At 42.7% G+C, this 27,270-nt stretch overlaps 1 protein-coding gene across 2 annotated transcripts in view; it reads left to right on the top strand.

Annotated features, from left to right (window-relative positions):
* DGKD (diacylglycerol kinase delta) overlaps positions 1 to 27,270 on the top strand; it is an 83,620-nt gene that overhangs the window by 5,788 nt on the left and 50,562 nt on the right. Inside the window, exons 2-3 of one of the 2 annotated variants that reach the window (XM_058189198.1) lie at positions 12,812 to 12,922; positions 17,610 to 17,690. In XM_058189198.1, coding sequence (XP_058045181.1) covers positions 12,812 to 12,922; positions 17,610 to 17,690 — 192 coding nt within the window. Of the gene's footprint in view, positions 1 to 12,811; positions 12,923 to 17,609; positions 17,691 to 27,270 lie in introns of those variants that run through there. The other variant, XM_058189199.1, reaches the window with a different exon arrangement.

Here is a 27,270-nt window from a genome sequence, read left to right as displayed (position 1 = left end):
GCATCTCTAAACTGTGTAGACTAGTGCTGCTATTGTGTTCAAAATAAAATGACTACAAATAATGTCTGACTAAATATAAGACAGAAAAATGGAAAAAAGCGAAATAACAAAAGTGGGGTAACAATGTTTTAAGGATTTCCCATTAAAGTTGACCTGATTAAGTAAGGTCATTTCAGAGAAAATGAATAGAGTAGAAGCAGCTGCTCAGTTAAGTATTTTAGTGATGCAATCTATATTCTGTTAAATATTTGGGTTAGGGTTAGGGTTTGATCTTTGATCTTAGCAAGATTTTTTGGGGGGGAAACATATATGTAATATGTACTCATTAATCATATAAAGCCAGCTGTTTAAGATACAGAAAGATGCATTAGGTTCTCTAGAATAGAGATTTTAAACATGCAATTTTCCAGGTCGTTTTTTGTAGATTGCAACATTACAGCAGTAGCACTGAAAAAATAATAAATAGAAGTGTATTTGTACTAATCTAGAAAATTTGAGGGGAGATGCAGTTTTTTTTTAGGTGGTCAGGACAACTGAGGCTTCTGGAGGGTGAACTTAGCTGCTTGAACATAGGTAACTGGCATTCTGGTTTTTGTTTGTTTGAGGAAACTACTGCCTGAAGGTTAGCTGCTAATTATAATAATAATAATAATAATATCAGAGTTGGAAGGGACCTTGGAGGTCTTCTAGTCCAACCCCCTGCCCAGGCAGGAAACCCTGCACCATTTCAGACAAATGGCTATCCAACATTTTCTTAAAAATTTCCAGTGTTGGAGCATTTAGAACTTCTGCAGGCAAGTTGTTCCACTGATTAATTGTTCTAACTGTCAGGAAATTTCTCCTTAGTTCTAAGTTGCATCTCTCCTTGATTAGTTTCCACCCATTGCTTCTTGTTCTACCCTCAGGTGCATTGGAGAATAATTTGACTCCCTCTTCTTTGTGGCAACCCCTGAGATATTAGAACACTGCTATCATGTCTCCCCTAGTCCTTCTTTTCATTAAACTAGGCATAGCGAGTTCCTGCAACCGTTCTTCATATGTTTTAGCCTCCAGTCCCCTAATCATCTTTGTTGCTTTTCTCTGCACTCTTTCTAAAGTCTCAACATCTTTTTTACATCATGGCAACTAAAACTGAATGCAATATTCCAAGCGTGGCCTTACCAAGGCATTATAAAGTGGTATTAATACTTCACGTGATCTTGATTCTATCCTTCTGTTTATGCAGCCCAGAACTGTGTTGGCTTTTTTGGCAGCTGCTGCACATGGCTGGCTCATATCTAAATGGTTGTCCACTAGGACTCCAAGATCCCTCTCACAGTTACTACTATTGAGCAAGGTACCACATATCCGGTACCTGTTCATTTTGTTTTTTGGCCTAAATGTAGAACCTTACTTTTTTCACTGTTAAATTTCATTTTGTTAGATAGTGCCCAATGTTCAAGTCTGTCAAGATCTTTCTGTATCTTGAGCCTATCTTCTGGAGTGTTGGCTATTCCTGCCAGCTTGGTGTCATCTGCAAATTTGATGAGTTCCCCATCTATCCCCTCGTCCAAGTCATTGATGAAGATGTTGAAGAGTACTGGGCCTAAAACAGAGCCTTGGGGTACTCCACTGCATACTTCCCTCCATGTGGATGTAGTTCCATTGAGGACTACACGTTGAGTGTGGTTGGTCAGCCAGTTACGAATCCATCTGGTGGTGGTGCTGTCTAACCCACATTTTTCTACTTTATCTAGTAGTAGGTTATGGTCTACTTTATCAAATGCTTTACTGAAGTCCAAGTAAATTATATCGACAGCATTCCTCTGGTCTACTAATTTTGTCATTTTGTCAAAGAATGCAATAAGATTAGTCTGGCATGATCTGTTTTTGACAAACCCATGTTGGCTTTTGGTTATTACTTTGTTTGCTTCTAGGTGTTCGGTGATTCGTTGCTTGATTATCTTTTCCAGAATCTTCCCTGGTATTGAGGTCAGGCTGATAGGTCTGTAGTTTCCTGGATCTGTTTTTTTTTTCCTTTTTTGAAGATGAGAACTACATCAGCTTTTTTCCAGTCCTCTGGCAGTTCCCCTGTGCTCCAGGATCTTTGAAAGATATAGTTCAATGGTTCTGAGATCTCGTCTGCCAGTTCCTTCAGAACCCTGGGGTGTAATCCATCCGGTCCTGATGATTTGAACTCATCTAGGGTAGACAGATGTTCACTTAGCATTTTTCCCCCTATTTTAACTTGTGTTCCTAATCTGTTTTTTGTGGTGCTGTTTTTGATAGGTAGGATTGTTTTTTCCTTTTGTGTAAAGACAGATGCAAAATATGAGTTAAGTAGATCTGCTTTCTCCTTGTTGCTTGTCACCTTCTTGCCACTTTCTCCCAGCAATGGGCCAATTGTTTCCTTGACTTTTTTCTTGTTTTTAACATGTTGGAAGAAGCTTTTTTTGCTATTTTTTTACTTTTGTTGCTAGCCTTTGTTCATTGTGAGCCTTAGCTTTCCTCACTTCATCTTTACAGGCTCGGGCTATTAAAATTAGCTCGGGCTATTAAAATTAGCTCAGGCTAATACAATTAAAACTGTACTTTTCCTACATACCATAAGGGAGGAAAAGAAATAATGTCATGAGAAGCCACAAAGGCTGCAACATCCACCAGCTTTGAGTTGGCTTCACTGCAATCCTCTCTTCAATCCTTCATCATCTCCTTGAAGAACTTGAGTGGGGAGGGGTAACAAAGTGTGCTGCTTTGATTTCCTTTTCATACACTTCATATTGGTATTTCAGGAGAGCAAAGTTATCTTGTGAAAATCATCCCTTTCCTACAAAATAAGAAAAAATGTGAACACAGGAAGAAAATGGAGTGAGTAAGAATTGGAAGTTTTGTCTTAGTAAAAGGGACTCTGGTGTAATTTTATAATGGGTGGGTTGTGGGGGAGGGATTGTTTTTACAGATATGCAAGTTTTGCAGATATGCAGGTTGTTTTTGCAAGTTGAGAACTGGAAAGTCTTTTGGGGGCTATCTGTGGAATTAAGAAGCAAAAGGCTAGATCTGCAACAGCCTTGGCTAGGAATATCTCTAAAAAGTGTGATGAGGTGTGAAGATAGAAATCCTGTAGTTGTTCCACTTTTGCTTCTGGTAACAAAAGGCTTGGAAGTTTGACAGACAGTGGGGTGAGGATTTGAAATAAATATATCTTTCTTTGGAAATTGAATCTTCCTTTTGAAATTGGGTGGGCAACACATAGCTTATGGCTATTTCATGGTACTGAATTGTTACATCCAACATCACTCAACCATCAAAAACATCATCAAAAAAGCACAACAAAGAATGTTCTTTCTGCGCCAACTCAGTAAGCTCAAACTGCCCAAGGAGCTGCGATTCAGTTCTATAGAGGAATTATTGAGTCTGTCATTTGCACCTCTATAACTGTCTGGTTTGGTTCTGCAACCCAACAAGAAACACACAGACTTCAAAGGATAATTAGAACTGCAGAAAAAATAATTACTACCAACCTGCCTTCCATTGAGGACCTGTATACTGCACGAATCAAGAAGAGGGCCGTGAAAATATTTACAGATCCCTCACATCCAGGACATAAACTGTTTCAACTCCTACCCTCAAAACGACGCTATAGAGCACTGCACACCAGAACAACTAGACACAAGAACAGTTTTTTCCCGAAGGCCATCACTCTGCTAAACAAATAATTCCTTCAAGACTGTCAAACTATTTACTAAATCTGCACTACTATTAATCTTCTCATCGTTCCCGTCACCAATCTCCTTCCACTTATGACTTTATGACTGTAACTTTGTTGCTGGCAATCCTTACGATTTATATTGATATATTGACCATCAATTGTGTTGTAAATGTTGTACCTTGATGAACGATCTTTTCTTTTATGCACACTGAGAGCATATGCACCAAGACAAATTCCTTGTGTGTCCAATCACACTTGGCCAATAAAAAAATTCTATTCTATTCTATTCTATACCAGTCTAAATGAGATTTGCAGGTCAGCAACATCTGTAATGTACAGATTATAGACGGAAATGTGTGCATTAAAAAGTACGTTTTCTACCATTCGATGAAAAGGCTTCAGTGTTGCAGCCCTCAGGCTAATGGGCTAGTTTCCATGGGGCATTTGTAATTTGAGACATTTCTTTAGATCAATGAGAAATACTCAGTATTCCAATGAACCATGAATATAGGATTTGTTTTCCTAATCCAATTTCCTCCCAGTCACTGTAGGATTGTTCTTCTAATTCTTCTGAATGGTTATAAGCTTTGGAGAGTTTTATGGTATTATAGTAAGTGTTAGTTCTGTAGCCAAGAATTTGTTCTCTTGAATTTATCAGCGAGTTAGATCTTAAGTATTCATTGCAATAAATCTCATGTGCTAAGACAGTGTTTTCCTTATATCACATATATTGGCAAGAAAACATTAAGCTTCTTAAAGCCTGAAATGTGTTCAGTCTTAAACTTTTCTATTTCATTTCTGTTTCTTATTCACATTCACAAAGCAAATATTCTGCTCCTGGGTATTTATCAGCATACACTGAGAAGTATATCTGGTTGTCTTAAAAAAATGGAAAATCTGAAGTACTGTATAGTACAATGAGATTTTTATGTGTGAGAAAGGCAATATCATTATAAAACATAATGCTATATTTTTTAAGGAAGCACAATTGACTTGAGTCATAGAGTTAAACAAATGTTTAACTAACAATACTTCAACCATCTTGGGGGGGGGGTTGTTCCATGAATGAAAACAATAAGTAAAAGTGTAGCAGGTAATTTTAAAAAGGATGTTATACGCACAACATGTATTACACATGTTTGTCAGTCAGAGTTTCTGTTCTTCCCCAAATGATTTGATTATTCTGCATATTACTCTGGTGCTTTTAATTTGTCATCCCATCCCTAATATCAGTTTTCCTGTTTATAATAATGGCTGTTGTACACCAGCACACACAAACCAGAGGTAGTTAGATATATTTGTTAGTACAACTAGGTTCAATCATTCTCCAGGCCTCACTACGCATATAAAAAGTTTTTACCACAAGACCCGTTTCAAGACGGTGTGGCAAAGTTCCCTCAAGAGTCTTAGGCCAATCATAGCAAAGTTCAAAATCTCAAGTAAGGTCAGGTGCAGTTCCTTCTGCTTCAAGGGTTGCAAGGCAAGGGAGGGGAGATCCACCATGGCTGGGTAAGACAAAGGCACAATGATGGCATCACAAAGGCACAATAAACACAACAACAACATCATAGAATTCAAGACACGATAAGGCAGGATAAGATCTTCAGGAGCTTCACTGATTTCTGTTGCTCCCCTCTCTGCTTGGCCCTGCGCATTCAGGGATTGGTTGAGGGCAGCAACTCTTTGAATTGACTGGTTGCAGGTGCATTTCCTCCCCAGTCTGCACAGCCTGCCATTTACCCAGTGGCTCTAATTTGGTGTCCTGGCACCAAAGGTGGGTTTCAGCAGGTTCTGACCATTTCTGGAGAACCAGTAGTGGAAATTTTGAGTAGTTTGGAGAACCGGTAGTAAAAATTCTGACTGGCCCCACCCCCATCTATTCTCTGCCTCCTGAGTAGCAGCTGATTGGGAGGAAATGGGAATTTTGCAGTAACCTTTCCCTGGATTGGGGAGGGAAAGGAGATTTTACAGTATCCTTCCCCTGGAGTGGGGTGGGAATGGAGATTTTGCAGTATCCTTCCCCTGCCACGCCCACTAAGTCATGCCACACCCATAGAACCCATAGTAAAAAAATTTGAAACCCACCACTGCCTGGCACTTCCTGAGCAGCTTTGCCTTGATTGCCCATCTCTGCCATTTCCAACTTTGGCTCTACTGAGTTGTCCACTGAAGACATCCCAGGCTCAGAGTCCTCAACATTACTCCCATTGGGTAACTCTGAAGCCAGCTGCTCTTTCTGGTCCAAGCTAGCATCCAAGGGAACTATCACAGTTGTACTCATTCAGTTCAGAGCCACTCAAATACTAAAATCCTGTGGTTATATTTTTCACAAATGATTGTACAGGTACATTATATCAAAGATGTATTTGTCCATAAGCTCTGATAAATTTTAATTCCAAAGTGCTCCCCAAATGTTTTGGTTCACTGAAACTATTTAGAATTGTGAGTGAATCAAGTCATAGTGCTAGAAAAAGGTCTAGCACTGTCTACCTGTTCCTGATTTTTTATGTTTGTCTAATTTCTGAAAGACTGATAGAACTCCCAAACAAGACATGCAGCTATCATTACTCATGCACTTTTTAGTTTCTTAAATTGCTTCTGGCTCTACGTAAGACTTAGAAATATTCATGGAAATAAAGGTGATATTACCAGCTTCCCCATTGTTTGTTGTAACTACATTTTAAAATATAAATAAAATCACATTTGGTATGGACCCTGGAAGATGCCAATATACTTATTGCCACATGCATCATTATCTAGTGGAAAGTATGCTATGCATCGAAGATTTAGAGCAGGAGTGTCAAACTGACGGCCCACAGGCCAAATGTGTCACATGCAGGCCACGCTCACCCCAGCTCTGTGAAGGAAAAAAAGTGATGATGCGAGTTTGACACCCATGATTTAGAATATAGAAATATCAGAACATTGGTTAATCCAGCTTTATTTCTGAAAGGCCCTGGACAGGGACCTTTTCTAGACCATCTATTGGAGAGTCAAACTAAAGTGAATTCTGGGATATTTTCCATGCAAGTCATATGTTGCATCATTGAATATTAGCTATAATTAGATTGAAATAAAAGATGCTACTAGATTGAATTCTGTTTTGTTTAGAGAAGAAAATCTTACTGACCACAAGAAAGAAAATAAATGATAAATTATTTTGCGGGAGTTTAGCCATGATAAGCATTATAAACTACCGAACATAAAGGGCAGAGGAGATTTTTTTTTTTTTTTTGCAATTTAGCCTAAATAAATTCTTTTGAGTAGTGCTTTACAATCTATTATTTTGCTATTTTATTTTTGTGTTATTTTTCACCACTGGTGCAGAAATAAATTCTCTATTATACTTCAAGCAGCACAGTTTACCTGCGGAACATATGGCAGCAGGATATAGTGAAGAGCACTAGGAATCCAGAATATATCCAGAATGTAGAAAATAGTTCTTAGCTGAAAATAGAAATTAAGATAAGGGTTAGGGTAAGGGTAAGGAATTTAGGCAATTTTTATTGTTTAATTGGTGTATGTTGAGCTTTTGTGCAGGGTTGCCAAAATGACACACACAGCCATATTTGTTCCAGATTTTTTCAGATTGTTCTTCCAGAAAGTGGAAACAATAATAGAGTTCAGAAACAATGTAGTTTGTGCTCTCTATTTGCAAAGACTTACATTACAGTTTGAATTAACTTTCCAACACCAGTGAGAAAGACATATTCACAGTTGCTTTATTTTTTATTTTTTATTTTTTTGTTTTCACCTGCTTAGCATTCAGTTTCTTAAATTCAGGGGATGACTTTATGCTCATCTATATGAACAAGTGGCTTTTGCTCAGATAGTAATAGAAGATGTTATTACGGTACTTTATATTGGATCCATTATTGAAAAGAAATAGATAAAATTTTGAAAGAAAAATCTTGCAACTGCAGAAGAGATACTGTAACGATGCATATGTTAAGGAAGCAAGAACAATTACCGTATATACTCAAGTATAAGCCGAGTTTTTCAGCACGTTTTTTGTGCTGAAAAACGTCCCCTCGGCTTATACTCGAGTATATACGGCTTATACTCAAGTTTTTTTTCTTCTTCTTTTTTTCACATTATACCAGATGGTGCAAACTTGGCGGGCTTTTGCATTAGCGCGGGGAAGCCCTGCCGGTGCAGTGAGAGGGCGGGGCGGGGGAGCCGCCAGCCTTCTCGGCTGAGGGAGGGAGGCTTTCCCTGACCGGTAGCTGCCTCATTTCCCTCCCTCGGCTTATACTCGAGTCCCCAGTTTACCCCAGTTTTTGGGGTAAAATTGGGGACCTCGGCTTATACTCGGATCGGCTTATATTCGAGTATATACGGTACTTTTCTTGAGCTCTTTTTCAAAAGGGTTGTTTTTCACTTTGCTCAGAAGACATTGCAAAAATACTTCTTTTCCAAAATTATTATTTTTTCTTTATTAGAAGACATTGCAGAACTCATAGGAGTATCATTTGATGAGATTATCCTAAATTATTATTTATAAGTAACAGCATGTGTGTATATATTGCATAATGCATTGTTTTACACCTCATTAATGTTATTTACTGAACTGGCAAATCACTATTACTTGAATCTAGCCACAGATACTTGAATCTACACAATGGCTAAGTTGTAAATATAAAATATTTCTCATCTGTTATCTCCTAGAGCAGATCAACTAACCAGGAGGGATTTTTTTAAAAAAATAAACATTATTTCCTTCCTTTTCATCTGAAAGGGAAAGTATTATTACTTGGTGATCTAGACTTAGATCTTAACTACAACACTTAATACAATGCTCTTGCTTGTGAAACAGGAAAGAAGACACAGCATGATTGTTAGCAATTATTCATTCTTATGTGGGTACCTCATTGCATTCTTTGGGACCCAAGTAACATTGTTGAAATGCAAATTCTTGATAATAATTTTAATTTTTAATTGGTGCTTGCATTGGCTACCAATGACCAAGGTAATTAAAATGCATTATTTCTTATGACTAGCTGATAGTTACTGAGAGCATGTAGAAATTCTTATAATAGTGCTTGCTCATTTTTGAGTGAGGAGGCAGAATAATAGGTTTCTCCTCTTTAGCCATGGACTGTGGATAACTGCCCACATGTGATACCTAAAAATATGCTGTGAACATGGAGTCCTATTTCTTTTAAAGATTGTTTAGGGAGACAAAAAGTACTACTTTGCTTTCACCTCAATTCTTGGTGGTTCAAAAAGCATTCCCTAGAATTGAAAAGACCGAATACTGCTAACTGGGAAATCAACAAACTATAGAAAAGGAGCAATGTATAAAAAAAGAAAAATGCTATAAAGTCATTTTGATCTTATCTCTGGCCTTTTCCGCCCAAACCCACCAAAGTCTTTTCTAAGCTGCCTGACTATAAATAGAACAGCAGCTCTCTTGCAGAGATGGGCAGCTGTAAACTACAAGCTCATTTTTCTCCCCCAGCAGCATCTGTGTTTTGAAAGAGGCAGCCTAATCACAGTGACATCATTTTTGCTAGTTTTTCATATCTAAGTCATGCACCTATGGAGGTCCTGTAAATATTCTAATACTGGAAAAATCCCCTGGTTTCTTTTTAATTAAGGGAAAGTGCATGCTGTTCTCCATAATTTTGGGGAGATAGCGGTGATTTTTATTTTGTTTTGAAAAGCCAATATTTAAAAGAGATGGAAGAGTACTCAACATTTGCACAGGTGAGTTTGTTCTGTAGATGTGAATAAACACCCTGGCTGGCTGGGAAACATGGGTGGACATAAATTTAAACAGAATGAAGTAGTAGTAGGATACAAAATATTAATCTAGCAAATTTCAGGCTAATAAAATGTAAAATCAAATTAAAAACAAATTTAATTCTATGATCATTTATAAGAGCTAAATAATTCACCTTGTACTTCCAGTTGTTCCTCTGTCAATCTTTTTTAGTATTCAAGCTTTGATTATGTTTCACCAGTTTTAAATACTTGTAATAATACATGTCTTTCTATTGTTTTCATCCAAAATATAGCTTGTTCTTTCTTTATTTGGGGAGGAAGCAATTATTAAAATTTATCTGAAAAATACTTGATTCTTGTTATAAGGCAAATTTTGTTTTGGAAAATATAATTTTGTTAATTTCAACTTCATCTAATGGCTCATTTATGCATTTTGCTAGTTGAAATTGTACAGAATCCTTATTGCTGATTTATGGCAAATTGTAGTATGAACTGCATATATAATTTAACCTAAGAGATGACTTCATTATGATTTGAGTATCCTTATAGTAGTCAGGGTAGTTGGCCTTTTTGTCTGTTTTAGCTATAGGGTAGGAAGAATACATATGGTTCTGTCTCATAATTTTTTAAAAAAAAGCTGGCTGATTTTTGAACATACACATCCTATGAAGAGTTGTAAAATTTATTGAAGAGATTTTTGTATGTCCGTTCTGTAGTGCCTTGCTTTAGTAAAGCCAGGCTAGGGGGCAGCATCTAACTGACCATAGTTAATCTTCATAAGCTAAACAGATTTGGGCCTTATTTATTGCAGTGCATCAAATTTAAAAGGTGCTTCAGAATTAGAATAAAGGACCTGTATGCAGCTCTTTAAGCAACATTGTCTTTTTCTGACATCCTCTAGTAGCTGTTGTTTTCAAGAGATGCACAAACTTATTATGTTTCTAAGATCCTCTTTCAAATCTAATCAAAGCTCTGCATAGCCTTATTGGTGGATAGATAGTGAGAGATTACCAGAAGATATCAAGATTGTAGGCTAAACTGAGATGTTAACAAAAAAACATATAAAAGTGCAGAAGCAAATAATTTCTTTGCTATTGCCTTGAAAAATACATGGAGGTGTGGGAAATTAATGGCAGTCAGGCTTAATAACATCCATTTTTAGTGCTTTAATGTACTCTATTATATAATTTTGAAGATTATAATAATGGATGCCATCTGCTAGTGATGAACCTAGACTATAAAAAGGTATATGTCTCATGTTGAAGTGGTGCCTATGAGTACAGTAACTGTATTGTTTTCTTATAAAAAGCCATTCAGCATTGCTTTTTTTGAAGTTTTTTTTTACTTTCCAGTCTAGTTCAGAGCCATTGTTCTCAATATAACCAGGTCTGAATATGCTTAGCTTCTTTGAGGCAGCTCAGGTCAACGAAGCAAACCCTATTTGCTAACTCTTCTATATTTTGTCCCTGAAAAGTATGAATGAGTTTTCTCCATTTTATCACTGATAAAGATAGGAAATCCAAGGTTTCTGTCCAGGGGTGAAATCTACTTACCTTCCCTACTGGTTCGGAAGTGCATGCACCCCACGCGCTTGCTTCGCTCGTGCACACATGCGCATCACATGCACACGCTGAGGTAAAAACCAATGACGGCAGATGGGCGGAGCCTCGAGCCGCCATTGTTACTAGTTCTCCGAACCACCAGCCATCATCGCTACCAGCTTGGCTGAACCAGTCTAAACCGGGAGCATTTCACCCCTGTTTCTGTCCCATTTAATGCCATTAACAGGAAATTAGTTATAGTAATATTTCACTGTTTTTAGTTTAGGTTATCTTGACTTAGAAGGCAGGTGTAGGCTGCCTGGTAGGTTATAGTGGTGATTCTTTTTTTGTCCTAAGAGTTCTGATTTGGTTTTTAATTTAATAAAATTAGAATGTATATTCTTCTATAAACAAATTAGGTGATGATTTTATGCTGTTTTTCCCCATAATTACTGAGAAAGCAGTTGGCAAGGGAAACAATGAAAGCAGTTAAGAAGAACAGACACTTTAGATAATTTATCTCTCTATTAAAGGGTATTTTTAAGAGTTGGAGACCTTGATATGCAACAACATATTAAAATAGTTGGGCATGTGTAGAATATCTAAAGATAATAGTTTGGACCTAGTTATTTTTATAAATTTAATGTTAAAAGATTTTTTAAGAATCTTCAAACTATATAACTACCTTAAATTATAGATCGTTTCATATAGTAGGACATGATTTTATTAGGACGATGTAATAAGATTTATACTATTGATCTTAGTGATTACATTCATTGTTAAGTATAATGGTATTAAGCAACAGTTGTTTTTAAATCACTCTTAAAAATAAAAATTGAAATAAATTGAAAACACCGCTATCTTTCATACCTGTTGCATTCTTATTTTCAAATAAAGAATGAATTAACAAAATATGTTATGAAATTCTTTCAATATTTTTTAAATTTTTTGTTTCTGGGCTGAACTGCTTGAATTGAATTGAAGAGAGTGCTAAGTGAAGCATTTAAACTAGATATTGTGCCACTTACTGCTGATAGAAGCTCTGCATTGGTCGGTTAATGCCAGATCCCATTGCATCTGGTTTGAAAACTTCCATCTGTTTTAAAGATTTATCTATCTTCCATTATTTATTGACTTTTTCCCCATTGAGCTAATTTTCTTATTTAAGGAAAAGTGACTAAATGCAGATAAAAATATCATTATAGGTGAATATGAATATTATGTGAAAGGGGGTGTAGAGGATGTGTGTGTGAGTGTGGTTAGATGTGGAGGAACGGGGACTGGGGGGAGGCAAAACTGTAAAGATAGGCTTGGTACTTCAGCCTGAGAAATGGCAGTCAGCCAGCCAATAAGCAAGGGGACAGGACAAGAATATTGGGGGTGGGGGGGTGGGGAGCCAGATTGATTGCCTCTCTGCTTCTTTATTGTTGTCCTTCTCATTTATTAAATATGCAGATTGTTTCCTGTGGCAGTCAAATGCTGGTAGGTTTACATGAGGTGTCGTGCTGTGTGCTAATTTTATTAAAACAAGTCACATCAGAGTTTAGGCTGGATTGACAGGGCTGGCCTTAGCCTGAGCTTTCTTTACAGTCTGGTAGTATGACTAAGATAATTTTTGCTGAATGAATTGTATTCTCATAGCATGATAATGTCTTCTATACATTGAAGCAATTGTTTCTTGCATTTGGATATAGAAAAGATTTACAGATCAAATATGTGTTAGTTATTTCCAGCAGAGGGCAGTCAAATAATATTTTTATCAACCTCAGCAATACTTCTGTTTGTTATGGAAGAGGAGAAAGTACTGATAAATGGGCTGTATGTAAAACATTATTGATTTTTTTTTGGCTTCCAGACTATTATTAAAGAGGGCATATTGATGAAGCAAACCAATTCCTTCCAGCGGTGGAAAAGACGATATTTCAAATTGAGAGGACGAACTTTGTACTACGCAAAAACTGCTAAGGTATGTTACTACCCCATTTAACTATAAATATTAAAATTGGATCACACATTTCTTTTTTATTACCCATAGGAATACAGTTAGTTTTAGAACAATAATATTGAAATGCTCCTAATGTATTTGGAGATACTGTAAAATCTTGACAACATTAAATCAGAAAAATATGATATAAATGGTATAATATTGTATTTTATTATAAATTCCACCTCTATGCAATAGGGCCTATGCTCTTTCAAGTTTTATTCTATATAACAAAGCTGAATCTAATACAGAATTCTTCTCATGCTGGATATTGGAAGCACTTGATAACGTAGTTACCATAGTCATTAAGAGTAATAACTTTATTTACTTGGCTTTGTTTCACAATCTCTTCTTGGCAAAAATTAGTTTTAGGAAAAATTAATTATAATGAAAAGACACCTTAAATTTATTATGAATAATAACTTGAATATTCACCAGATGAAGCTGAGCTGTTAGTATTTTCTAGATATGTGGAAAACTCTTCAGTTGAAACAAGTTTGCTGTGTCAGGACTTCATATAGCAGTAGATTGAAGTGGAGAATTCTAGTGAGCTTCTGTTCAAGTTTTGACCTTGTGTCATATAAAGAATACAACTTTTAAAGTTTTTTGTTTTGAAGTATATTTGTCTATAAAAATGCTTCTAGATACGAAGAGCTTGTATTTTTATAAGTGAGGAGATCTGCTAGGAATCAAATCCCTCTAGATCGGGGTGTCATACTCAATTTTATTGAGGGCCAGAACAGCATTGTGGTTGTCCTCCGTGGGCTGTGGGAAGAGGGTATGGCCAAGGGAAGGGGTGTGGTTGGAGTGGTCACAATTGACTGGGCATGACCAGGGGGCATGGCCCTCTTGATGTCACTTGCGTGGGTGGTGCCTGTGAGTTTGGGTGGGGTTGGGGAGGGAATCCAGGTGTATCCGATGGGTGGAGCGCTGAGTGGGAGGCTTGCCCCCCAAGATGAGGTGAGGCGAGGCAGGGGGCAGGGGAGCTACAGCCAGAAACCTGTCAGCCACTGTGCGTTTGCCACTCTTTGTGTGTGGGAGGAATGGAATGGTTTCCAGCTGTAGACACAGCCTTTTGGCCCCTCAGCTGGCTTCGGAGCACAGTGCCACCACAGCACTGGGTTGGCTGTCCAAGCAGCAAGCAGAGGCAGTGGGAAGGAACATGATGTGGACCACTGGATGCACTTACTCCGCCCCACTGTCTGTTTTTGGCTTGCGGTAGGAGAGCAGGTCGCCGCTGGCCATCATCTCCTCAGCCCACTCAGTCTTGCCTTTGGCCTGCACATGGAGTGTGTTCTCACGCACCTGTTCTGTCCCCCTCCTCAGTCCGGGAGACACGAGCGATGACTTAATTAGCTAGCAACTATCAGCTCTGGCAGCAAACTAGCGAGCATCTGCCAAGTGTCTCTGTTACCTTTCTTGATGCCGATGAGTCAACCAGGAAACCAGGAACAAACAGTACTTCAGCTCTAGTTCTCTCCCTCTAGAAGTGGTAAGTGGCTCGCCACGAAGTGGTATAGCAGCCCTTGCTGCTTTTACATCCTGTGGGGTGTGACTCCATGACTCAGCACTTCCTAGGCCTGCCCCACCCCTGCTTCTGTTGTTCCCGCCTCTCCTGCCTACGAAACTTAGGTCCAGCCAGGCCTGATTGCCATCAGCCGGGTCTGGAGGCGTGGCCTGGGGGGGGAAGAGTCAGGGGACGGAGGCCTCGTTATCTCCTCCACCTGGCCTGCCTCTGGCTCCTGGAGCTGAGCCAGGGAAGCCAGTGCTCCAGAGGTAAGTCCTGATGGCCCTTCCCCCTCACTTTCCGAGTCACTTTCTGGCAGGGGGCCCGGCAGACACAACAGCACCCAACTGCAGTAGTGGGTACACCAGAGGGGCGCTTTGCCAGCAGTCACTACAAGAAGTGGGGGAGGGTGTGGCATTTGCCTGTCTGCTATGAGACACAACACTTGATGCCCCACCAGGCTTCCCTGAAGGGGGGCACGGGGTGGGATAGAAAGTGGCACCTATCCCAAGGCTGGAGGAAGAGGGCCTTTGAGCCCTAGGCATGTCAACTCGCCTGTTCTCACAGAGGGAAACCTCACTACCCCAAGCCATGTCTTCCAGGAAATTTGGCTGCAATCATCAGTTCAGAACAGAGATGCAGCGGGACCCCCTGCAAGACAGAAGGCTGCCTTCAGTCAAGGGAAGGGACCGCAGCCTCAGGGGCTTTGTCTGAAGCAACTATGTCAGTCAGGCAGCACCCCAAAGACGCTCTGGAGCTACTGCCTCACAGGGCAGGGTGGAACTCAGCTTTTCTTGCTGAGCAGTCCTGGTGAAGGAGGCATGTTATTGGGGATCTCTACTCCTCCACTCAGTAGACCCACCCAGCCCAAAGGAGGCGAAGCAGTCAGCTATAAAGGCACGTTCCCCTTGCGTACCCGATGCACTTTGGCACCACTGAGTCCACCAGCAGCTTGCACAGGTCCATTAGGCAGCTGCCGTTGCCGCCCAGAGCACCAGGCCTACTCAGCCTAAAGGAGACAAAGGGGCCAGCTAGAAAGGCTGAGGAGAGGTGGTAAAGCACAGAGATGGTGGGGAAGGCACACGATCCCGGCTGAGCTTGGGCAGCCATAGCACTGATGCGGATCAAGCTTTCCTCACTCGTGGTGGCCACCTTTTGCCTGCTGGGAATTGGCGTGCTTTTACCACTTCTACTCGGCCTTTCTAGCTGGCTGCTTTGCCTCCTTCAGGCTGGGTGGACTTGGTGCTCCAGGCAGTGATGGCAGTAGCCTAATGGACCTGCACAAGCTGCTGGTGGCCTCAGTGGTGCCAAAGTGCATTGGGTGCACAAGGGGAACATGCTTCACTGGTGGCCAAGGGCAAGACCTGCGAAGGGGCCAAGGAGATGACCAGCGGTGACCTGCTCTCCAACTGCAAGCCAAAAGTGATGGGACGGACTAGGCAGCACTGCCCCACACCCTCCTCACTTTGTCTTTGCCCGCAGTGGCAGCAATATCTGAAGGCAGAGGTACAGGGGAGAGGCACATGGTCCAGCCTGCTGGATGCGCTGGGCAGCCACCTGCCCTGTCCCAGCAGGCACATCATATGTCTCTCCCCCCACTCTGCCTGCTGCCAGTGTTGCCACCCCCATGCCTGTTTCTTGGAGGGCTAGCTGCGGAGCCCCTGCTGCTGGACGCCTCTCCCCCACACACACCTGAAAGTCTGGTAAGGGTGGCCGTCCTGGAAATGGTAAGGGGCCGGCCAGCATCGCTTCGATCCTGTCCATGCCATCCCGGCGGACGTGCATGTCGTTTGGCCTGGGCAATGCCATCCCGGCAGGCATGCGTGCACACAGAAGGAGGCGGGCGCACATGCACACAGACCCGGCCCACCCTATCCCAGCGGGTGCATAGGTGCCCATCTCCTGTGCTCACGCGCATTTGCTGGGATGGCATGGGCTGGCCTGTACACCCGCCACCTCCTGTGTACATGCGTGCCTGCAGGGATGGGTTGGGCCATCCTGAAGTGATGTGGGCCGGACCCTTATTGTTTCCAGGACAGCTGCATGGGCCGGATCTGACCATGTTGTGGGCCGCATCTGGCCCATGGGCCTTGAGTTTGATACCCCTGCTCTAGATACTTGAGCATAAGATTTGTTCCATATCTTAATAGTTACACTAATTTTAAAAAACAGATTTCTTGAAACAGTGGCATCTTTTCACAAGCTTATATGTAAGCCTGGAAAATGTAATACCATTTCAACAAAAGTAAGTTAAAGAGGCCTAAAATATTTATGAATAATTTTTAAAATAATACAGTCTTAGTGCAAGGAGTCATTTTGTACACCTCTTCCATTGGAAGCCCCACCCTTTCTTGTATGGTGATTGGTACAGATTGAAAGACAGATATAGCTTTGAGAAGTACCCAACTTCCACTGCTCAAAAGAGCAATTAGAGGCAGATGGGCAGATGGACTTTAGATTTTTATTCCATTTACAAAAGGGTGAATCACCTGATACCTTGTTTCTCTCTTCCTCTCAAGTTTCGCCTACTAAAGCAGTTCTTTTTCAACCATACATACAAATCACCATACAAGAAAGGGTGGGACTTCCAATGGAAGAAGTGCACAAAATAAAGCCTTGCAGTAAGATTGTATTATTTAAAAAAATAATTCATAATATTTTAGGCCTTTTTAATGTACTTTTAGTTTGAATAGTTCTTTTTTAACGAGTCTGCCATCTGTTTTATGCATAAGGAACTTTCAAGAGCCAGTTTCCACAATAACACCAGAGGGCAGATGAAATGTCTGCTGGTGAACAAAAGAGATGGTGGGATAGTAGAAGTATAAGGTCATTATATCCAGTATAATCTTAGGCATAGGCAGCATTTTGCTTCTCTGCTTTTATATGGTGTTTTGAGTCATAGAACATGTCTGGTGGAAATGCATATAGACTGTCCATGCCATCGTAGAGCATAGACCCTAATTGCACCATTTGGATAGATTACGTTGCCATTCATTCAGTCCATCAGCCACTTCTAAAAGATTTAGCTATCCTTCCGGTTAAATAGGTGAGAGAATCTCTTGTGAAGAAATTACCCATAATAGTTCTTTTAATCTCCAAATTTTATGTATTAGACTTTCTTTTTGTTCTTGAATTAATTCTTACCTTTTTAAAATTTTCCAGTCAATTATTTTTGATGAGGTGGATCTGACAGATGCCAGTGTGGCAGAATCTAGCACTAAAAACGTCAACAATAGTTTCACGGTAAGATTTCTTGCAATGTATATCATGATTAAGCTTATCTTTGTTTTATTATCCTTATTTGGGATAGCATAAAGTGAAAAGCAAAGGAAGGTCAAAGGTACTGAAATTACTAATGTTCAACTTCATTGAAGGATTATATTTTTCTCTATGAAATAGTGATGTGTAATTCTGTTGCTTGGATTATAAAACAAATGTGCATAGCAACTCTAATTACTTTTAATATTGCAGACTTGTTGATATCTGGGTATGGCAAAATGTAATTAGCATAAGTTATTAGTTTATTATGTTCAAATTCCCATTCTGCAAGCTAATAAGTTATTACGATTTCATTCTGTTTCTATATTTATTTGATGCTTTATTTCTTGTTCTTAAATATGATACTTAGACCAGCAGTCACCAACTGGTGGTCCGTGGACCACTGGTGGTCCGCGAGAAAATTTTGGTGGTCCCCAGAAAAATTATTTGCATTTTTTATATTGCACTAAATCAGGGGTCCTCAAACTTTGGCCCCTGGACTGGAGACATGCAATGAACGCTTGTGTTGCTGCAGAGAGTCTCTCCCTTCAGGGTCTTTTTGTGTGGGTTGGGGTCTGCTTCAGCCTCCTGGTGTGGGGCTTTGGGCAAAGGCTGGAGGGAAGTGCTGCTGGTGGCGAAGAGCCGGAGGGCCTTGTTCTAGTGGGACTGCATCATGGCCTGGAACTGGCTGACCATCTCAGCCCGCTGAGCCTCTAGGCGCCAATATCTGGCCTTGCACTCCTGCAGGTCTTCCCTCTGCTTGGAAAGCCTATGCTCGTAGTCTTCAGTGAGGTGCTTGCACTGAGGCTCTTTCTCGATCAGATCCAATTTGAACTGAGCCAGCTGTTTGCCAACTCTTTCACATGGTGGCTGCTTAGCTCTAACAACTGCTTCCTGTTGGGGCCCTAAGGAGCCCGGGCAGACGGGAGGAGTGGATAGGAGGGGAGGGGTGAGTAGAGGCCGGTGAGGTGCCCCTCGACGTGAATGACATCAAGTTGGTCATGGCCACCCAGTCACATGACTACCTAGCCACATCCATCCATCCGGCCATCCAGCTGGTCCACGAGATTTAAAATTATGAATTTAGTGGTCCCTGAGGTCCGAAAGGTTGGGGACCTCTGACTTAGACTATGCTATAGGAATACATACTTTTTAAAGAATATGATTTGAAGAATAGAGCTAGTCGTTCACCAGAGCTATGAAGACTTGCCAAAATATCTTGTAAGAATGTTTACGTTTAATGATCCACACTTCAATTTTGAAGTCTGTTTCTATACATTATTGCAGTACCATGGTCCTACATGTTTATTTAATTATTTTATTTTAAAAATGGAAAGTGACTTTCAAAAGTGAATGTTTCTCCTTTAATATTTATATCAATTCCTAAATTTTCTAGCAAGCCGAAGCATTTTACTGTATAGGATATTATTTCAAACTTTGGGAATAGTGTAACAGTTTTAGTGTCTGTTTCTATGCAGTGTATTTTAAGAAGAACATTGATAAATAGAACGTGTCCAAAGGAGAACAACTATAATGATAAATTCCTGGAAGGAAAGACTGGAAGAACAGTTGGAGACAGTGGATATGTTTAGCCTAGAGAAGAGAAGGCCTTGGGGGAGATATGTGGTTATCTTCAAGTATCCGAAGGGCTTTCATATGTTAAATGGAAAATAACTTGCCAGAGTTATTTCAGAACATAAGACAAAAGTCATTCAGAGGCTGATCGGACACAAGTGAGGTCCTATGGTAGGACCTACCTTGTGGCACTGAGGGAAGCGAGACGTTGCTATGTCTCGTCCCTCATTGCGTCGGCAGATAACCGCCCGGCCGCCCTGTTTCGGATGACTCGCTCCCTCCTTCACCAGGGGGAGCGGGATGACCCGTTGCAGGGACGTGCTGACGAGTTTAACGGTTATCTATACGATAAAATCGTTCAGCTTCGGGACGGTCTGGACCAAAATTGCGGGGATCCAGATGGGGCGTCTGAGGGCGGTCTTGGTGACATTGTTTGGGATGAGTTTGACCCTGTGGCTCCCGAGGACATGGACAGGTTGCTGGGTAGATAGAATGCCACCACGTGTTTACTGGACCCGTGCCCCTCCTGGTTGGTACTGGCCTCTCAGGAGGTGACACGAGGCTGGCTCCAGGCAATTACGAGTGCTTCTTTGTTGGAGGGAGTCTTTCCGGCCGCCTTGAAAGAGGCGGTGGTGAGGCCCCTCCTCAAGAAGCCCTCCCTGGACCCGGCTGTTTTAGGTAATTATCGTCCGGTCTCCAACCTTCGCTTCGCGGCGAAGGTTGTAGAGAGTGTGGTGGCATGTCAGTTTCCCCAGCACCTGGAGGAAACTGTCTATCTAGACCCGTTCCAGTCCGGTTTCCGGCCCAGATACAGCACTGAGACGGCTTTGGTCGCGTTGGTGGATGATCTCTGGAGGGCCAGGGATAGGGGGTGTTCCTCCGCCCTGGCCCTATTAGACCTCTCAGCGGCTTTTGATACCATCGACCATGGTATCCTGCTGCGCCGGTTGGAGGGATTGGGAGTGGGAGGCACTGTTTATCGGTGGTTCTCCTATCTCTCTGACCGGTCGCATACGGTGTTGACGGGAGGGGAGAGGTCGGCCCCGAGGCGCCTCACTTGTGGGGTGCCGCAGGGGTCGATTCTCGCCTCCTGTCCAACATCTATATGAAGCCGCTGGGTGAGATCATCAGTGGCTTCGGTGTGAGGTACCAGCTGTACGCTGATGACACTCAGCTGTACTTTTCACACCGGGCCACCCCAACGGTTATCAAGTGCTGTCCCGTGTCTGGAGGCCGACGGGTCTGGATGGGGAGAAACAGGCTCAAGCTCAATCCTCCAAGACAGAGTGGCTGTGGATGCCGGCATCCCGGTACAGTCAGCTGAGTCCTCGGCTGACTGTCGGGGCAGTCATTGGCCCCGGCGGAGAGGGTGCGCAACAGGCGTCCTCCTGGATGAACGGCTGTCTTTGAAGATCATTTGACGGCCGCTCCAGGAGAGCTTTTACCAGGTTCGCCTGGTCCGCCAGTTGCGCCTTTCTAGACCGGGATGCCCTATGCACGGTCACCACGCCTCGTGACGCCTCGCCTGGATTACTGCAATGCTCTCTACATGGGGCTCCCTTGAAGGGCATCCGAGGCTCAGTTAGTTCAGAATGCGGCTGCGCTGGTGATAGAGGGAGCCCTCGTGGCACCCATGTGACACCTCTCCTGCGCAGACTGCACTGGCTACCTGTGGCTTCCGGTGCGCTTCAAGGTGTTGGTAACTATCTTTAAAGCGCCCATGGCATAGGGCCGGGCTATTTACGGGACCGCCTGCTGCTACCGAATACCTCTCACCGACCGTGCGCTCTCACAGAGAGGGACTCTCAGGGTGCCGTCGGCTAGGCAGTGCTGCCTGGCGACACCCAGGGAAGGGCCTTCTGTGGGGCTCCCACCCTCTGGAATGAACTCCCCCCAGGACTTCGTCAACTTCCGGACCTCCGAACCTTCCGCCGCGAGCTTAAAACACATCTATTCGTTTGCGCAGGACTGGATTAGGTTTTTAAATGTAGATTTTAATGGGTTTTATTATATATATTGTTTTTAATTATCTGGCTGCATCTAATAAGTTTTTTAATGGATATTTTATTTTTGTATTTATATGTATTTTATTTGCCTGTGCACCGCCCTGAGTCCCTAGGGAGATAGGGCGGTATACAAATTTGAATAAATAAAAAAATAAATAAAAAAATAAAAAGATGAGAGTTTTAAATTGTAAGGAACAAGCTTTCAGCTGAACATCAAGAAATTGTTTCTAACCTTAAGAACTCTTTAATAATGAAAGAGATTACCTCAGAAGCAGTGAATTCTCCTTTGCTGAAGATATTTAAACAGAGCCTGTCCAGAATGCTGTAACAGTGGGTTGCTTCACTGGGAAAGGAATAGACTGGATAAGTTCCATGCATACAATCACTGCATACAATGATTCCATAATATATGTTATATAAAAAGAAATGAAATTATAGTTTTCACCCTGGAAAATAAATCTTATTAATACCTCTTATAAAATTGCCTAACAAATAAAAAGACAACTGAGTTTCTTTGATAGCATTTATATAACCTGTAGTTTCGAAGAATAGCATTTTCTTCTCGATTTGTTTTTCTATAGCTTTGTTATCTGTATACTTTGAAGGCACATTGAACAGAAAAGGCATACCATTTTAGGTACGCTTTTAGAAATGAGACGTGATCTATCATTTTCTTTATAATTTTGAATTCAATTTGATTATGGTCTCTAGTAAATATGAAGATCTATTGCTTAGATTTTAAAAGTTAATAAATAATTAATAATCTGTAGTTTAAAAGTTTGCTAAAGGAATCATCACCATGGTGCTCAGTGGTTAGAATGCAGTACTGTAGGCTACTTCTGCGGGCTGCTGGCTGCCTGCAATTTGGCAGTTCAGATCTCACCAGCTTAATGTTGACTCAGCTTTCCATCCTTCCGAGGTCGGTAAACTAAAGGCCCATATTGTTGGGGGCAATATGCTGACTCTGTAAACTGTTTAGAGAAGGCTGTAAAGCACTGTGAAGCAGTATATAAGTCTAAATGCTATTGTTATCACAACATAAGCATATAATAATTCTGTGCGGTATCAGGAGAAAGAATGGGAATAAATTTGTGAAGAGCTGGAAAATAGCTCTGAATATCTCTACATCCATGAATTATCAACATTTCTTGATATAACATGAGAAACAAGTCAAACAGTTCAAGATAACACATCATTACATACTTGTACATACATACATACATATATACATACATACATACTGTACATTACACACTCAGAACATATTGGTTGGAAACATGCGGAAGAGGCCTTCATCCTGCAGTGGATAGACCAGGGGTGTCAAACTCACGTTGTCACGGCGTCATTACATGATGTATCAGGACTTTTTCTCCCTTTGCTAAACCAGGCGTGGGCGTGGCCAGCGCATGACGCATCCTGCCCGCGGCTGGGAGTTTGACAGCTCTGGGATAGACAATGGATAAAATGATGATGACATACTTGTGTATAAGACCGTTCTCAATGTCGGGGGAAACGGCGGTCAGGTTTGGGGAAAATCCTCTGGCTTGCCGTAGGACCAAGTCTGCAGAAATGTTAATAAGCCCCGCCTCCTCTAGCCTTCTCCAGCTTTTCGACTCGGTCCTTCCCAAGACCACTAGTGTCGTAGCTTTCTCCATCTAGCAAACTGTAAAATTAATTATAAACAACTACATCTCCTTACCAGCGCGAAGAGCTCTTCAGCCAGATTCTGCTGAGGGCCGGTTCCATCGGCCTTAGTTGGCCAGCCGGCAGTTCCTGGGTCAGCGACCACGGGCTTGCCCCGACGTGCACCCAGAAGGCTCACTATTAGTCACCTCAGCGAGCAGGCAGCCGCATATTTGTTTCCTCCCTTTTTTTTTTAAACCGGCTAGCCGCGGCGTTGGAGGACTCCTCGCCAGCTTCTCTTTATCGCCTTTGCAGCCAGATCGGCAAGCGATCAGGGAGACCTCTCTCTCTCCTTACTCAGCCGGGATTCCACAGCGAGCAGGCAGCCGCACACACAAAGCGGCTAGCACGGCGTCAGAGGCTTCCACGCCAAATTCTATTGCGTTGGCAGCCCTTGCGGCGAGCGATACTGCTGAGTCCTTAATTTTGAGCAAAAAATTTTTCGGCCTCCCGAGGATAAAGATTTGAAGAGAGTGCTGTGGGTGAGTTGAAGAGGTCGTGAGTACTTTCTTCCCAACTATTTTCCTCAAGTTTGGGATGGTTAATTTTGGCGGGAGAGCGTTTTAAAATGGCGAACCCCAATTGCACAGCTCCTATCAAGGGATCCAAAAACAAAGGCCGTAGCCGCCATTTTAGCGACCCAGGAGAGGGTCCCTCAGAGGTCTCTCCTTCCTCATTAGTGGTCCTCAATAAAAACGACAAGAACCCCAAGCCCAGTTCCAGAGCAGAGGAACAACGCCATAAGGCCCTAGAGAAAGTCATCACTAAATCATTAAAAAGAACCAGCAAATCAATACGGCCTAACCCAGAGGAAGTCTCTCCTCAAAGGATTCCTCTTGATTCGCTGCCTACCGCCCCCTCAAATGCTGGGGCCTGGTCTCCTGACCGATCGGGGGCTATGAGCTTGCCCTCCACCTCTGAAGGAGGTCCTCTTTTTCAACCCCAATCGGAGGCAGTATCCTTATTTCCGATGCTCCCGGGCTCTGACCAACAGGCCCCAAGGCCCCTGACACCAGTGGCTCCTTTGTTTCAGAACTTTCAGGCCCAATCAGAGGCAGCAGCCCTATTTCAGGCCTTGCCAGCTTCAACCCAACAATCTTCTAACATCTGTAATGCTAATCCCTTACCAATGATGACTCAATCTTCAATGTCTAACACACCTCAATTACCACAGCAGCCCATTCTTCAATTGCCAGACTCATTTGGCATGTACATTTCAGATGCCATTCGGCAAGGAGTGGCACAGTGTCTCCAGCAGAGCTCTGCTGCTAATCACCCAGATGGCCACTCCCGCAAGCATTCCTCCCATGGGTTTGATCCATCCCCAGGGTCATCTAACCGGGACCATGGTCAGGAACATTCCCTGGATTCCGCTAGTCAGGGATCCTTCTCCGATGATGAAGAGAGAGAACTGGCCCTCTCTGACAATGAGGGTTTGGCCCCGGACCAGCCCTCCTTTGTAGGGTTATTTAAACCACACCTTTTTAGGTCCTTGCTCTACAAAGCACAAACCTCCACTGGACTAGGAGTCACAGCATCTGCCCCACCTGTCCAGTCCTCACAGGACCCTTCGGGCCACTTATTTGCAGAACCCACTGTGGTTTCAGAAATCATCCCAGCTCTGAAACTCCTTCTCGATGTAGTCCAGTGCCAGTTGCAGTCTCCAGGTTCTGGATCCAATCCAAATTCTATGGACAAAAGGTTTTACAATGTGGCCCCAGAGCTGGATAAATTGTTACAAGTGCCCTCAGTGGACGCACCCGTAGTGGCCCTAACAACCTCCTCTCATCTTGCGGGTCAAGCGGATGAGTCTCTTCGTTCGGAGGAGAAACGCACAGCCTGTACCATCGTAAACTGTCACCAATCATCTGCCTGGTCCGTCAGAGCTTCCACAGTGGCCTCATTTTTCAGCCGATCTGCGCTTTTATGGATTAAACAGCTCCAGGGCAGAATCCCTTCGACAGATCTCAGGTCACATCAAGACATTAATAAAATAGTGGCTGCTTTGGAGTTTTCAGCCGATGCCTCACTTAACGCAGTCAGATTCTCGGCAAAGGCCATTGGTTTGGCTATCGCTTCACGTAGGCTCCTTTGGCTCAGGCACTGGCAAGCCGACACCAGAAGCAAATGGCGTCTGGCATCCTCCCCCAGGGGACAACCTTTTTGGTGCTATCGTGGTGGAGACCAAAGACAAGAGGAAGATACTCCCATCGTTGTCTAGGAGAGGAGAAACTCGCCAGCAACCGTATTTTCGTCCCCAGCCATTTCGTTCAGCAGACTCAGGAAGTTCCCCCCCCCCCCCCGCTCTCAACGTTACTTCTCACCTAGAGGGTCCCAGCCCCGAGATGGACAGGTCAGACCTGGGTCTAGATTCTCAAACAGGAAGCCATTCCAGGGTGGCAGGGGTAGGGGCTTCAGACGCTCCAAGTGAAGCTTCTTTGGATTCCCCCATTGGCGCCCGCCTTAAGCTTTTTCCGCCTCAATGGGAGAACTCAACCTCTGACCTATGGGTCAATAATTCCATTAAATATGGCCTCTCTCTCGAATTTCGCTCCTTCCCCCCGAACACCTTTCTGCGTTGCCTGGTATCTCATAATCCTATCATCAGGTTTCTGAGGCCATCAATCATTTGGTTTCTATAAGGGCTATTCAACCTGTGCCTTCAGACCAAAGAGGTCAGGGGTTTTACTCTCGGCTGTTCGTAGTGAGTAAGTCTTCGGGGGGATGGAGGGCTATTGATTTGAAGTCCCTCAACCATCACATCATTTACCGCAAATTCAAAATGCATTCACTTCGGACTATTCTGGAATATATCCGTCCAGGTGACCTCCTCTCCTCTATTGATTTAACGGAGGTCTACCTCCACATCCCCATTCTCCCTTCCCACCATAAATTTCTTCGATTTTGTTATCGTGGACAACATTACCAATACAGGGCCTTACCCTTCGGGCTGTCTTCGGCCCCTCGGGCGTTCACAAAAATCTTATCGGTTCTTCTGGCCCACATTCGATCTACCCCAATTAGGCTTCAAGCCTACCTTGATGATATCTTGATCATGTCATCTTCATTATCATCAGCAGAGAGAGATGTGTCCACTACTATCCAGATCTTACAAGATCATGGATTTTCTATCAATTGGAACAAAAGTCACCTTACCCCATCCTCCCGCATTGTTCATTTGGGGACGGTGATTGATACGGAGCGATCCATGGTTTTTCTTTCAGAGGAAAGGCGTAACAGCCTCTCCAATCTAGCAACTCATTGTCAGTGGTGGGTCCTATCCCCTTACTACAGTTATCACAACTGTTGGGAAAAATGGTATCTACCTACGACATTATACCGTGGTCTCGTCTCCATAGCAGACCTCTACAGTGGATGCTCCTACCGCATCAGCAGAACCACATCAGTTCCTCCTCCAGGAGAGTGGTCCTCCCCACGGATGTTCGCGAGTCTTTGGAATGGTGGGCTTCACTGGCCATTTCCCGGGGAACCTGCTTCAGGGAACCACCCCGACTGACCATCACCACGGACACCAGCCTCTTTGGCTGGGGGGCACACTTGGGGTCACATCTGGCACAGGGTCAATGGTCGGAACTCGAAGCACATCACAGCATAATAATAATAATAATAATAATAATAATAATAATAATAATAATAATAATAATAATAATAATAATAATAATAATAATAATAATATTTTAATTTTTATACCGCCCTTCTCCTGAAGGACTCAGGGCGGTGAACAGCCAAGTAAAAACAATACAATATATTACAATAAAAACTATTTTAAAAACTTATTCAATGTGGCCTAAATTTAGATATAAAATACATAATATAAAATAACCCCATTTAAAACGAATTAAAAACCCCTATCAAGCCAGTCCTGCTCGGAAGAATAAGTACGTCTTCCGCTCGCGGCGAAAAGTCCGGAGGTCAGGAAGTTGTCAAAGTCCTGGGGGAAGCTCGTTCCAGAGGGTAGGTGCCCCCACAGAGAAGGCTCTCCCCCTGGGGGTCGCCAGCCGACACTGTTTGGCTGACGGCACCCTGAGGAGACCCTCTCTATGGGAGCGTACCGGTTGGTGGGAGGCATGTGGTAGCAGAAAGCGGTCCAGAAGGTGGTCCTATGCCATGGAGCGCTTTAAAGGTGATAACCAACACCTTGAAGTGCACCCGGAAGACCACAGGTAGCCAGTGCAGCCTGCGCAGGATTGGTGTTATATGGGAGCCACAAGTGGCTCCCTCTATCACCCGCGCAGCTGCATTCTGGACCAACTGAAGCCTCCGGGTGCTCCTCAAGGGGA

The sequence above is a fragment of the Ahaetulla prasina genome, chromosome 6 (genome assembly GCF_028640845.1).
Source record: "Ahaetulla prasina isolate Xishuangbanna chromosome 6, ASM2864084v1, whole genome shotgun sequence".
NCBI classification, from domain to species: domain Eukaryota; kingdom Metazoa; phylum Chordata; class Lepidosauria; order Squamata; family Colubridae; genus Ahaetulla; species Ahaetulla prasina.
This window is presented reverse-complemented; position numbering and strand designations above follow the sequence as displayed.